The 14,925-nt window shown below is 45.3% G+C and overlaps 1 protein-coding gene across 1 annotated transcript in view; it reads right to left on the reverse strand.

The window, feature by feature from the left end:
- Nucleotides 1-1,389: 1,389 nt before the first annotated feature.
- Nucleotides 1,390-14,925, reverse strand: part of NCMAP (noncompact myelin associated protein) — a 20,360-nt gene continuing 6,824 nt past the window's right edge. Inside the window, exons 2-5 of the mRNA XM_005875186.2 lie at nt 7,966-8,052; nt 7,507-7,508; nt 6,483-6,567; nt 1,390-4,219 (exon numbers count right to left, since the gene is read on the reverse strand). Coding sequence (XP_005875248.2) covers nt 4,078-4,219; nt 6,483-6,567; nt 7,507-7,508; nt 7,966-8,052 — 316 coding nt within the window. The 3' untranslated portion in view covers nt 1,390-4,077. The remainder of the gene's footprint in view (nt 4,220-6,482; nt 6,568-7,506; nt 7,509-7,965; nt 8,053-14,925) is intronic.

The raw sequence follows: 14,925 nt of genomic DNA on the forward strand, positions 1-14,925 counted from the left end.
TGTGCCCACAACCAAGGTACATGCCCTTGACTGGAATTGAACCTGGGACCTTTCAGTCTGCAGGTCGACGCCCTATCCACTGAGCCAAACCAGTCAGGGCTATCTCTCTTAGTTTAGATGTTATTTCTTTTGGGGGCCTTCTTTCCTACCCACCAACATCTGGGCTGAGCTAGGTGCCCCAGCAAGAGGCTTACAAGATACCCTGATTTTCGTATTTCAAAAATAATGGTTGTTTAATTGTTTCTCTTTCCTGCTACACAACAAATTCTGTGAGATCAGGAAGAAGACAAAGATGTCTGTTCCTACCACTTCTATTCAAAATAGTACTGGAAGGTCTAGCCAGAGTAATTAGGCAAATTTAAAGGAAAAACTAAAATTATCTCTATTTATAGATGGCACACAAGAAGCAACCAATGAATGCATGAATCGGTGGAGCAACAGATTGATGCCTCTCTTTTGCTCTAAAACCAATGGATAAAATAAAATAAAAAAGACTTTACAGAAAAAAAACTTAGAGCTAATAAACAATTCAGCAAAGTTGTAGGTTGCAAAATCAATTTGTAAAAATCACTAACAAGAAATGAATAGAAAAAAAAAAGTAAAACCACAACAAAAATCACTAGCTATGAACAACTTAAAAGACTTAATACTAGTATGATGGCAATACTCCCAAAATGATCTACAGGTTCAATGCAATCCTTATCAAAATCTTAGCTCCTTTTTTTTGGCGAAAATTGACAAGCTAATCCTAAAATTCATGTGGAGATGTAAGGGACCCAGAATAGCTAAAATATTTTGCAAAGGAAAAATAAAAAAGATGGAGGACTGAATAAAGTTGGAGGACTTAGGCTTCCAGATTTCAAAACTTACTCCATATCAAGATGGTGTGGTATTAGCATAAGAACAGAAATATAGATTAATGAAATAGACTTCAGAGTCCAGAAATAAGTTCTTATATTTATGCAAGGACTTATTTGATAAGGATACCAAGAAAATTCAATTCAATTTAGCACTACTAACTAAGACTGAATTTGCACATATGCCTGGCACAGTGTAGGCACTTAGTTAATGATAAACATCATTATTGGTTATTTTGGCTCCATTCTAATGTCTCTTATACTTCCCTGGGTCCCCAAACTTTGGCATCTTGGCACCTCTGGTGGTTAACAGCAGGCCTTCAAATGGTATTGCTTTTGTAACATTTAATCAAGGTAACACGTTTCCAAACTCCCAGAACGGTCTGCTGATGGCGACCCGCCTTTTCCATCATTCTTTCAAAGTGAGGACGAGGTGTTTCCCTCAGGACACTATTCACATGGTCAGGAAAAGGAAATGTTTAGGAAAGGTCTTTGCCAGCTCTAAAATTCATTGAAACCAACTCAACAAACATTTGATTTAACATTTTTTATTTTTGGACATTGTCCGTTAAGCATTTAATATCTTTTATTGACTCAGTGGCCAACTAAGGCAGCATCTGCTCAGTTAGGAAAGGCACCTGTCAGAAACAACATGCACAAATGTACTGCAAGGCCCCTGTCACAGGAGAGCGCCGAGCTCCTGAGAGCAGGGACTGTGACTTCATGGGTTTAGTAGCACCTCAACTTGCACACAGGAGCCCTTACAGGACTTTTATCAGTTAAAACAAAACACTCAAACCCTTTTATTTCCTCCCCCTCACTTCTCTACTTCTCTTCTTTCCTCCATTTCCAAGCTTTCATTTAGCAAAAGAAACGGATACTAGAAGATAACTCCTCGAGTAATTCCAGGACCAGGCCACTGTGGGCGGAAGAGTCTGGTTTTAGAGCTGGAATATTAAAAAAAAAAAAAATTGTTTTTAAAGCAGAATACATTTAGGTAACATATCTATTTGGAGCTTGAGTCCTTAAAGAAATGGCTTTGCCCTGGTTCCACACCTTGCTCCCTGGGCCTAAGTGGGGAGGGGGGAGGGGAGAAGAGGGAGAGGGGGGTGAAGCAGGAATCGTTAGAGCTCTGGTGGGTTTAGAAAGGGCTCCTCTCGCTACAATCAGGGAAGCTCAAAGGAGGTTACCAACTGGCTTTGCCCCCACTTTCGCTTTCGGTTTGGAGGCCAGACCCCTGACCTCCACTCGGACACACGGACAAGTCTGTCCTCTTGTTCAGTCCACAAAGGACTCCATGTTCTTTGAGCCGGGATGGTGGAGAAGAGTGTGATACAACAAAAAGATGGACTTTGGAGTCAAAGAGACTTGGGTTTGAGTCTTTGCAACTTCCTAGCTGTGTGACTTTGGACAAGTGCTTTTTCTCTTTGAGTTTGAGATTCTCACCTGCCAAGGGAAAAAGAATATGCCCCGAGGTTATCGGGAAAAATAAATCCTATAAGGTAACTCCTATGAAAGCACCTCGCAACGTGCCTGGTACGTGGTGGGTATTTAAACACAGTACAGAGAAAAGGTGTCTGGGGAGGAAGAATTTGCCAGTATTTCTCCAGACGTATTTAAGTGAGCATTTTTATAGTGGGATGGCCTGAGCGGTGGGACCCAGGCGTCAGTCCTCTCACCTCCCTGATCCTCAATTTCTCCTCAAAAGGGATTCTAATCCCATGAGGGAGAGATTCCTAGAATTGAAGTTAAATGTCAGACTGTGTCACTTCACTTTCTGTAACAGAATAAGGATTGATTACCTTGTTTTCAAGATGCCTTCCATTCTAAGATGCACAATTGATTTTAAAAACAGCTGAGAGAGAGAGAGAGAGAGAGAGAGAGAGAGAGAGAGAGAGAGAGAGAACAACTACATTAAGGGACCCATCAATTTTAAGACACATGCTGAGTTCATAATCATTAAAATGTAAATAAAAAAATGTTTTGCAATTGAAGAAATATCGTAACAGCAGCGCCGGCTCCCGTTCACTAAGCATTTGCGGGTGCCAGGCACTATCGGAGCTGCTTCACTGAGACCATGACTCGTTATTGTAACCCCCTGAGGCAGATGTTATCATTCTCACTTCAAGGTCAAGAAACCAGATAAGGAGAGGTCAAGTCACTTCCCCAAGGCCACACAACCAGGAAGTAGGTTCGAAGGCAGGTCTTCTTAACTCCAAAACTTAAGGAGGCAAAGAGGCCAGCTCTCTACAGAGAAATGAGTTGTGAACGAGGTACTTTGAATGTGTCCTGACTTTCTGCAAGGTGACCAGGAAAGGGCACAGGTAACATAAATAGAGCTGTAATCTAATCTGTCCAAACACTGGTTCTTAAGCGGACGTGTTAACCCGAGAGCGAGGATTGCTCAGAATCCAAATCGAGGGGAGCCGAGAAACGAGACTGAGCCAGGGTTAATCCGCCCAGAGCGGAAGGAGGGGCTCTGACCAGCCACCAGGCTGTTCCAGGCCCCTGGACACTGTAGCAATCGGTAGTGTCCTAGAGGCCATTAATCCTCAAGGTCACCCTATGCCTGCCAGTCTGACTCTTACTAATGATCAGAAACCTTTGGGGAAGAATTCCGTGTTCTCCTCACCCTTTCTTAAAGAGGGAAAGGTGTGCTGACCAATCAATCGTCCTGAGCTAGTTAGCGGTCATCTAGTACTGGAATAAGTTACAAATTAACGAGCTGGTTTTCTGGTTAGTTAGTCCAGTTAGTTCCCCTGATTATGGGATTGAATAGTTCGCTCGGCAAAGCTGTGGATATGGCCCTTACTCTGACATGACTCAGTTGTGACACTCTAGGGAGCATGCCCTGACCCCTGACCCCTGACCCCTGACCAGAAAACTCCTGGGCTGTCTGTCTGTCTAGCTATCATTTTTGAGGGGAGAGAGCCAAACCCACATCATTGGATTCCCTTCACAGCTCTACCTCCTCCGATGACAAAAGGGTGTTCCACAGCTTTTTGGTAAGGTGGCAGCAGCTACACGGACACAGTGAGGGTGGGGAGGGCAGGGCAGGATGGGGGTGGGGGTTGCCTGAAGCTTCAGGGGTTGGATGAGAACCCCTTGTTGATCTGACTGGAAGGAACTCATATTGAAGCTGCCAAAGGAGAAACGTGCTTGTTGGTCTTGACTGGAGAAGGCTCTTCAGACAGTAGCTGAGATAGCACCAGGGTGGGGGTCACCGAGTCTCCACGTGGACGTCAACAGGGCTGAAGGTCACAGTTGCAGGCTGTTGGCTGCTGCTGCTGTTAGGGCCTTGAGCATAGGGGGAGACTGGCTTGGGGCCCTTGGGCTCCAGCTCCCGCCTCGCCCTCATTTTCCTGCAATGAGATACGCACACTTGGTTGAGTCTCTCCCCTCCTGTCCCCAGGGAGTGAGTTCTGTGACTATGGCTCTGGCAAAGAGATTAATGTTGATCATTAAATTATGTTGCTTAATTGCCGACCATAGAATTTCACAGCTGGATGGGACCTTAGACATTAGCTAGTCTGACCCTTTGATTTTTTGTTTAATCTAAATTACATACTTTATTTTATTTTTTCTTATTAATGGAAGAGTAAACTGTCAGATAGGTGGCTGTATTAAAGACAAGACAAAGATGTTCCATTTTTGGTAGCATGAGTTAAGTTTCGCAGCCTTATTATGCTTGCTAATTTTATTGCTAGAAATATTGAACATAATTGAGAAGAGAATATACTTAAAATGCATATCCTGTCTTTCATTTCATATGCCATAAAGTTCAATAATTAACAACAATCATTCATTCTAATGTCTATGTATTTCCTCTTGTTGACCTGTCATAATTCTTTTTTAAAAATTTCAAATCCTCAGAAAAGTTGCACAAATAGTGCAATTAATATTCGAATACCCTTCACCAAACAGTTCACTGGTTGTTAACAATTCGCCAGATTTGTTTTTTCTCTCTCTCTCTCCCTCTCTCTCCCCGCCCCCCCAGCATTTACACACACACATACATACACACACACAGAATTGTGTGTGATTTCTTAAAATCACAAGCCATTTGTGAGTTAGTTGCAGACACTATGCCACCTTACCCCTCGGTAGTACTAAGAACAAGGGCATTCTCCAATGTAACCATAACACAATTATCACACTTTGAGATCCTTTCATTTGGAAGATGATAAAATTGGCACCGAGAGGTTAAATGACTTGCCTGGTTTTGACAGACCAAACATCATTGTAAACAGGGGCGAGTGGAGTCTTCATCCACCTTACCCGCTCGAAAGGGGCTTAGAGTCCCATCAACGACAGAGAGGAATGAAGGGTAGACACGGGGGTTTGATGCCACTTCCTGGTTTGGGATAGACTCAAATTGTAACACCCCAAAGGTTTTTAAAAATAACTTATTATACCCTAGCCGATTTGGCTCAGTGGATAGAGCATCGGCCTGTGGACTCAAGGGTCCCGGGTTCGATTCCGGTCAAGGGCATGTACCTTGGTTGCGGGCACATCCCCAATGGGGAGTGTGCAGGAGGCAGCTGATTGATGTTTCTCTCTCATTGATGTTTCTAACTCTCTATCCCTCTCCCTTCCTCTCTGTAAAAAATCAATAAAATATATCGACGCTCATAACTTATTACATGTTATCATTATCATTATTATTACCTGTAGTGGTGTAGTATTTTCTTTGAAGCGAGATGGACTGGGCTGAGTCCTAACTCTGGCAATTAGGGCTGCGTGACCTTGGGCATGTTACTTAATCTTCCTGTGCCTGTTTTTTCATGTCTAAAAATTTGGGGATAACAGAAGGACCCACCTCGTGGGGTTGTTGTGAAGTGTAAATGACTTAATACATGTAAGAAGCTTAGGACATGTGTGGCACATAGTAAGAGATGAATATATGTCATCTACCGATATAAATAATATTAATTTTATGATGAAAACAATTCATGTTTACTACTCCTCAAAAATAAAGATGCATGGGCCCTTCCCCTAGAAAAACCAACCACCAACTGACTAGCAACCCCATACAGCCCCTGCTTGTTAACACCTTGTTGTGTCTCATTTGAGCCCTCCTTGAATGTGAGTGTGTAATCCAGGTGTCTTATCATACTGCACATACTGTTTTTTAAACTTTGACAATTGATTTCTTCCTTGAAAAGAATGACCTTCTAGCAAAGTTGTGATTAGAGGTGATAACACAACATTTATTCTTCATGCAATCAAGTTCTATTCTTTTATTTTATCTTATTTGGTCCCAGAAAGTGGAGTCACGTGTACATGTATTTGTCACCCCAAATAGTCCTGTGGTTCACCCAGCAGAGGACTACCCAAGAGAAGAGGATTGAAACATCCCTCTATTACCTGTATGTATGTACAGGTGTTTGCCACCATGCTCAAGGCCCAGATCATTGTCATTATCACTGTTATATTTAAAAAAATATGATCTCCAAGTGCAAAAATATTTGGTCACTGTGAAGTTCCTATAGGGGAGCAGATACCAAAAAAGGACCCACAAAGAGCTAGAGGCTGAGGATGGACTCTTGGGTGCTGCTGGGTACGTGACGGGCATCCACACGTGTCAGCTCCCATTCATTCTGGCGTCACTGAAGGGACCCATACCTGTTGTACACCTTCAGCAAGATCAGGACCACGGTGAAGATGATGATGACAACCACAACAACAGCAGCAACGATGGCTCCAGAACCTACAAGGAGGAGAGGAGAGGTGACAAATGGGGGACCTGAAATGCGGAGGAGCAGTCAGAGCCTGGGAGGGGGGCTCCTCCCGTGGCACCTGACACCCCCACTGGGCCAGGGGGAAGACAAGAGAATGCCGCACCTCACTGCTGACCCCAGGACCGAGTCACGTCTGAGTAGCCGTGCTCCCTACTCACAACGGGGCTTGGGAGCTATGTCCTCAGCACATCGCCTGCCAAAACTCTGCCTTGGGTCGAGTCCAGCGTTACCCAGCTTCAGATCTCTTTTGTGAAACAGGCAAGCAAAATACCCTTCCCTCGTTTTTCTTTATTTTAAACTATTCCTCACTGGAGGATATTTTTTCCATTGATTTTTAGAGAGTGAAAGGGAGGGAGGGGAGGAGGGGGAAAAAAGAGAGAGATCGGTTGCCTCCTGCACGCGCCCCAAATAGGGCCGAGGATTGAACCTGCAACCCAGGTATGTGCCCTTGGCTAGGAATCGAACCCGCGACCCAGCAGTGCATGGGCTGACACTCTAACCACTGAGCCACACCGCCCAGGGCCCTTCCCTCTTTTTGATAATATAAAAGTAATATGTAATTTTTGTAGAAAAATTTGAAAATACAAACAAAAAAATGGAGAGAGAGGATAAAGACCTCATTGCCCCAAGAATCACTGATTTTCTACACATATATCCACCTTCACCTTAATCCAGCTCCCTGCCAGCACCAGAGCCTGGACCTGTTCATTACTGGGGGACACACCACGTGTCAGGAGGCCGGCTACATTTGCAGAAGTGTATACCAAGTCAACTGAAACGGACCCAGACTTTCCCCAATACAATCAACTGGTGTTCTGAAGAGTGGCCCTCAAATGTTTCCTCCTGGGAACCCCTTGTTCCTGCAGATGCCTCACCTGGACTAACTCCTCCCACCTACATTCATTTACTCCTTTGTGAACTGATGGGATGTGTTTGCCTAGCAAAATTAGTATGAAAGTAACTACACTTTAAGGCGACCCATTTAGGGACATCTTACAAAAGATTCAAATTCCCATGGCCCTCTAGACCCCAAAACTCCCTAATGAAAATAATAGTAGTAATAATACTACCCATTAGGTACTTAGCACACATCTAGCTGTTCTAAGCTCTTTACATGGATTGTCTCTTTTAATCCTTACCTACCTTATGTGGTAACTTCATTAATATCCCACTAACAGATGAAGAAACAGGCACAGAGCAGTGAAGTCACATGCTCAAGGTCACCCAGTTGGCAAGCAATAGAACTGAGACCGAGACCCAGGCAGTCTGTCTCCAGAGCCCAAGCTCTTGACCTCTAGACCAGGAGCTGACCTTGACACTTGCCCCGCCATCCCTCCCCCAGCTGCCACGCCAAGTGGACCTCTTACTCTTGCAGAAAGTCATCTTCTCTGGTGGTCACGTTCAATGAGAAGAAGGTGGTCCCCCCCAGAGGGGTGGCTGTGGTCATCTTGATCCTGGTGAGAATGAAGATGAAATTTTGTTTCAAATCAGAGTAAGCTTCATAACCCCGGTGTGATGCTTCCTTTGGTCTTTATCTGGATAATTGGAGAATATTCAAGCCTTCAGCAAGTCAATACAGGCCCTTTACTACATACTTTAGGGAATTAAAAATACTGTCTGATATTTGTAAAGAACTTCATTTTTCAAAGCAGTTTAAATTCATTCAACAACATTTATTAAACTCCCCCTGACCAGGTTCACACAGAATGTCTGAATTGCTCTTCAAGAAATGGTGTGAGGGAGGTTATTATTATTGCCATTCGACTGATGAAACTGAAGCCCCCCAAACTACATGCAGCCCCAAGTTTACCCAGCAGAAGTTAACCCAGGACATCTGCCTCCCACACTACAGGGCTTTTCACCGCCTGCAACAGTGTCTGGAATGATATTCCTGCTTTTAAATGTTTTATAATCTAAGGAGGCGATGGGAAAAAAAATTAACTATGATGATGAAGTAGTCAGTGACATAAGCCACGGGAGGAGATCAATTCACAAGGGCTGACTGGTGAGAGGAAGGAGAACAAAGGTCAGGTTGCACAAAGCCCTCCGTCGGAAGAGAGATAATGCATGTTGAGCATTTATCATGCACCAGGGTCTGTCCCAGGTGCCTTCGCACACCACATAAGCTCATTTAATCCTCTCATTTTGAGGCTGAGCAAACTGAGGCTGAGTGGTTGAGTGAATGAACCAAAGTCACACAGCTAGGAAGATGGGGAGCCTGGACCGGGAATCGAACTGTGACCTCCTGGTTCAGAGGTCGACGCTCAACCAACAGCCACGCCGGCCAGGGTATATATTATTCTTTATAATTAAAAAATATTTCTGCCCTGGCCGATGTGGCTCAGTTGGTGGAGTGTCATTCCTTGCACCAAGAGGTTGCTGGTTCAAATAGGTCAGGGCACATGCCCAGGTTGCAGGTTGTGGTCTCCCTCCCCAGTAGGGGGCATGCGGGAGGCAGCAGATAGATGTTTCTCTCTCCCTTTTGCTTCCTCTTTCTCTAAAAAAATCAATTAAAAAAAAACATTTAAGAATAATAAAGCCCTGGCTGGTTTGGCTCAGTGGATAGAGCATTGGCCTATGGACTGAAAGGTCCCGGGTTCGATTCTGGTCAAGGGTACATGCCTGGGTTGTGGGCTCGATCCCCAGTATGGGGCGTGCAGGAGGCAGCCGATCAGTGATTCTCTCTCATCATTGATGTTTGTATCTCTCTCTCCCTCTCCCTTCCTCTCTGAAATAAACTCGGATTGAACAAATGTTCACAATCATATTTTCTTCTGTTCTTTATTTAAAAAAACAATACACTCAGTTGAAATCCCTTTTCTATTCTATCTCAACCCTTCCCCCAAGGTTACTACCTTGGCTAACAGTGTATATTCTTTTCATCAAAGTTTAAAAAAAGTTTACTACATATGTATATGTCCATAAACATAGCATATACCCATAAACAGTATATATCCATAACCCTTATATATATTGTGAGTCAACATATTTAGTAAACCAATATGAATCGAACACCTACTAAGTGATTGACCCTGTGCTAGGTGCTGGGAATACATTATGAAATAAAAGACAAGCTCCCTGCCTCCAGAAGCTCACATTCTATTTTATTTTATTTTTGGGGGGAGAAGCTCACATTTTAGTAGAGAAAGACTGTAGGTGTGACCACGGCATTCTTGGGCTCAAAAAACAACCATCTCCCCAGCGCCCACACTTCTAAATCTGGCAGCAAAAGCCCTTCATGGGCCATTTCCACCCTCTGTCTTCAAGCGTTCAGCTCCTCATACCAGCCTCTGCCAAAAGCTGTGACAATGGACCTCTCCATCGTCCCCATCCCCCGTCATTCCTGGTCTTTGCTGTCTCTGGGCTGGCTGCCCCGGGCTTTGCCCTCCCCAGGCCCCCACAGTGGGCGTCTCCCGAGAGCCCCCACCGCTGGGCCGCTTTTCTGCCAGACCCTCCCAACTCCTGATGGGAACACTCCTCCGCTGGGTCAGGCCGTCCGCACCCAGGCTGGGGCTCCCGCCTCAGGAGGACCCTCTGTGGCCAGGCCCTGTGGATCCATAGGATGACGCTGCCTTCACTTTCTCAGCTCTCCCCTAGGTCTCTGCCTAAAGCCTCCTGGCTCTCGTCTGCGCCTCCTCCCGAAGACCAGACCCTCAAGACGCCCAGCGAGGAGTCCCCTTGCTGCTCTGCCCCTGACCTCCCCACCTTGGCCAACGTTTCTTCCCGGATGGACTTCCTGTCCTAATCGTCCTCAACAGGCCCAGGTCGGCCATGCTCCCCTGCCTGCTCCCAATCCAAAAGGATCACATCCTTCAAGACTCAGCCCAGTCACCCCAGGAAGAGTCCTCCCCGGACAGAATTAGCCATCCAGTCCTCTCCCACCCTCCGCAGCACTCAGAGAAGAACACACCACAGCGTGCGGCTCACTTGCTGTGGCTGGCAGTTAAGCTCCCAGGTTCACTGAGGGTAGAGCCTGTTTCTGGTTCTTTCTCAAAGCCTTCTACCTGCCCCAGATAACGTGTCCGGATCTGCTCACCTTTGCCAGTGGAAGAACCTGGGGGAGTAATTGACCTTCTCCCAGCTTGGTTTGCGCACCTGTAAAATGAGGTAGCTCTTCCCAAGGGAGCTGAGGGGTAGAGGTTAAGTATGAAAAGTGCTTTTTCGTATTCTAGTGGATATTAGGAAATATTTGCTGAACTAAATTAGACAGGTGGATCTGGAACCGAAAACAACAACAAATTCTTTCTATAAAAATAAGCATGGACCAATATGAGAACATGGAATGAAAGTCTCCCCCCAACCCCCACAACCCATCCCCCTACTCTAGCGGTTCTCAACCTGTGGGTCTCGACCCCTTTGATGGTCGAACGACCCTTTCACAGGGGTCGCCTAAGACCATCCTGCATATCAGATATTTACATTACGATTCATAACAGTAGCAACATTACAGTTATGAAGTAGCAACGAAAATAATTTTATGGTTGGGTCACAACATGAGGAACTGTATTTAAAGGGCCAGAAGGTTGAGAACCGCTGCACTAGGGGGTCCAGGACCAGTCGCCACAGAAACATGCGTGCGTGCACACACACACACACACAGACACACACTGACCGGTAATGCAGCGTCTAAGGCACCAGGACACGGCTCCTCTCGGGATGACTTCCTGGGCAACCTCCCCAGTTCCAGGTACAACTCTTTTCAGTGGGCCCAGCTACTCTTCTTTCTGAGAGGGCAGTGAGCAGTCTCAGAGCGTCTCTTGCCTCATCTCGGGACGAAGGCTCTCAATTACAGCTCTGTTCCTGCCACCTCAGAGAAGGCGGGAGGGAGGGAGGTGGAACAGTGATGGCCAAGGCTGTGGGTGTTTTCATGTGTGGAGCCCCAGCCGGTCTTGTTAACCAAGTGAGGTCCAGTAGGGGGATTTCAGTATCAAATATGCCTATGACCAGGGTCTATGGCTATAGAAAAGGGGGTGTATAGGAGTGTACGGGGTGGGTGATGCTGGTTTTCACTGACTGAGGTTAATTTAATAATAATAATAATCTATAATAATAAAAGTGTAATATGCTAATTAGACCAGACAGCCGAACGACCTTCTGGACGACCTTCCAGACGAAGCTGGGGCTGTGAGGGCTGAGCCCCTTGCATGAATTTTGTGTATTGGGCCTCTAGTAGTAATAATAATAATAATAATAATAATAATACTACAACTATGTGCTAGGCACTGCACTCAGTGCTTTGTGTGGAAGGTCTTATTGAATCCTCATACCTATCTGGCAAGGAAGGTGCAGTCACTGTGCCCATTCTACAGATGAGAAAACTGAGGATCAGAGCAGAGTGAAATCAATATAAGCTCACCAAGCTAGTATTGTGGCTGTGCTAGCATTCAAGCTGGGTCTGTCGGATTCCATAACCCCTTCCCCCAGCGAATCCTCCCAGTGAATACACAAGGTACAAATGGCCTAGCATCCAGAGTGCAAGTCAACATCAGGCTCTGATGGAAAACCTACACAGGCTGGGGCGCAGCAGAGAGAGGCAGAGCCCTTGCCACAGGCCCCTGCCCCTGACTGGTCCTACCTTACTAGTCCCTGCCCTGGGCAACACTGGACAACACTGGATGTCTTCAGCAGAGCCTTAATTACATTTACAAAATCAACAACGGATTGTTGTCCCTTGGGTTGTTTACAAATGGCCTTGTGTGGGAGGTCAGTTTGGGAAGTGATAGAGGGTCATGACCATTTACTCCTGAGCCACTCCTCCCTGTTCCTTGGTCAAGTGTCAGAGCCAAATCTGGAAGATAAATGTTGCCAGGCCCGCCTGTCGAAAATATCTCCCCTACTGCTCTGCCCCGGTGGTACCCTCCTTCCCTCTGGCTTGGCCTAAAAGTTCCCTGTTGGATAAGAAAACAAAGACAGTACCAATCCTAGGTGACCCCTGCTCAAAAGGCCAACTGTAACTCAGAGTAAATAACCCATGAATGACCTTGACCCACCAAAACATTGGGATTGATTTCCCCAATCACCTGAGAGATGGGAGGTTCAGCATGATTCGGTCTGTTCCACAGACAAAACCCCCACCGATCCCAAGCAGCCCCTGGGGTTGTTGGGAAGTTTTAATTAACAGAAAATTAATCTTCATGTTAGAACCAAAACTTCTCTTCTTGTGATTTTCACCCATTGGTCCTAATTCTCAGCCCACAAAGGTAATCTGCTACCTCTTACATGTGACAACTGTCAGGTTAAAAGTGCTTCTGTGGCCCTAGCCTGTTTTGCTTAGTGGTTAGGTCTTCGTGTTGGCCCGCGAACTGAATTCAGGGTTGCAGGTTTGATTCTGTCAAGGGCTTGTACCTCATACCTTGATTGCAGGCTCCATCCCTGGTCAGGGCGTGTGTGGGAGGCAATCAATTGATGTGTCTCTGGTATGCCCCTTTTTACTTAACCTACAAATGTCTGGTAAATGTCCTGTGAACTCAACCTGTTTCTAAGTAAAGGAGTTTTCTGCCCTTGAAAACAGCAATTGTATGTTCTCTGATTCATTGCTTCTCAGGTTCAAACTTCCATTGGATGGAGCAGTTAAAGTAGCTGATATCAACACTTCAATTTTACCTCCCACCAATAGGTGGCAATAGCAGTTGGTTAGAGTATGCCCCATGTACTTAACCTACAAATGACTGGTAAATGTCCTGTGAACTCAACCTATTTCTAAGTAAAGGAGTTTTCTGCCCTTGTAAACAGCAATTGTATGTTCTCTGATTCATTGCTTCTCAGGGATAAATAGTCCCAGATCCTTTAAGTAAACTTTGGGGTTCCTCATTTTTCTGTGTCAATGTCTCCCTTAAATTCAGTACCACAAACTGAACACATGACTCCAGAGGGGTCCTGAAATGTCTGGAATGACACTTTTCTTGATACTTATCAGAATTCTATATGACCTTGGTCAACTTTCTTCACCTCTTGGGTTTTCTGATCCGAAAACAGCAGTTATAAACTCCAGAGGGTTGTTGTGAGAATTAAATGAAATAAATCATGTAACATATTTAGAACAGGGGCTGTGCACAAAACCTATTGGTATTACACTGGATTAATGCAAACAAATAGCTCATTTGCTTTACAGGGGCCACAGTACACGGCTCATACACACCCTGTTGATGTGCCCCTAAAACTTTTTCAGACTTTTTCTTATACTTGTTCGTGGTCAATCAGAGCCCTAAGATTGGTAAGTAAAAGGGCTTGCTAAACTGCAAAGTGCAGTTTTATTTCCTTTTATGGAAATAAAAGGCAATGGCAGTTGCATTATTAATGGTAATGATATTAAGATGAGCTGCTGTCCAGTGACTAGGTCTCCATTACGCTCTTGTATAAATGTATTTTTGAACTTAAGTGCAGGACTTTGCATTGATTCCTGTTAGCCTTGACTTTGTTGATTTGGGCCTTCAGGAAAGAAACTCCAGCTCCATGAAGTATGATGTCCCAAGGAGGGAACTGAGGAGGGAGTCCCCAGAACTGCCTGAGGGTTCCCATTTTCTCCTCTATCTCCACTGAGGGCAGAGATAGAGGAAATAATGACACCTCCCCCAGGAAGGCAAAAGTCCTAATGCAACTGGTAGAGCATGGGGGCTGTTGGGTGGGCCAAGGAAGAACAAGTAACAGATTCTTGGGGTGAGAATCAGGAGAACAGGATTGCCTTTCCCACTCGTTTTGCATGTGACTTTGGAAAGCTCTCCTCTCTCTGGACCTTAGTTTTCCCATCTGTAAAATGGTCCCATTTGAAGATGATCTCTAAGAACCTTTCCAATCTATAGTCCTGTTGTATGCAACAGCTATTCAGAGCTTAACGTGAGAACCAATATTTTCATTTTTCTTGGTAGATGCTGACTCGGGGGTGTTAGGAGAGGGAAGTCAGCATATACAATTCACGCTGGAAGGCAGGAATGCTTCCTGGAAGGCATCTGAGACTGGACCAAACTGAGGAACTCCACACAGGGGTCTGAAGTGGCAGCAGCAGTGCATATGGAGTGAGCCTCCAAACACACTGTTGGGCACATAGTAACCCAATTCCGCCTGAATCCTAAAGGGCCACCTCCTACACTCTCCATTCCTGCTGGCTTCCACATCATCTCCCCCGCTCCATCTGCCTGCCTGTGCGTGGCTCTGTCCCCTTGTGTATTACAGCTCCCAAAGATGGGATCCAACTTAGCTTAATGTTCCCTTGCACTTGGGGCCACCCACAATCACAAACCAAATACATGTTCCTTGTGGTTGGTTTTCAGAAATTAGGAAGCACATTTCTGGTTTCAGTTATCCACCTATTCTTTCATCCTCCCATCCAC

The sequence above is a fragment of the Myotis brandtii genome, unplaced genomic scaffold, assembly GCF_000412655.1.
Source record: "Myotis brandtii unplaced genomic scaffold, ASM41265v1 scaffold456, whole genome shotgun sequence".
NCBI lineage: Eukaryota > Metazoa > Chordata > Mammalia > Chiroptera > Vespertilionidae > Myotis > Myotis brandtii.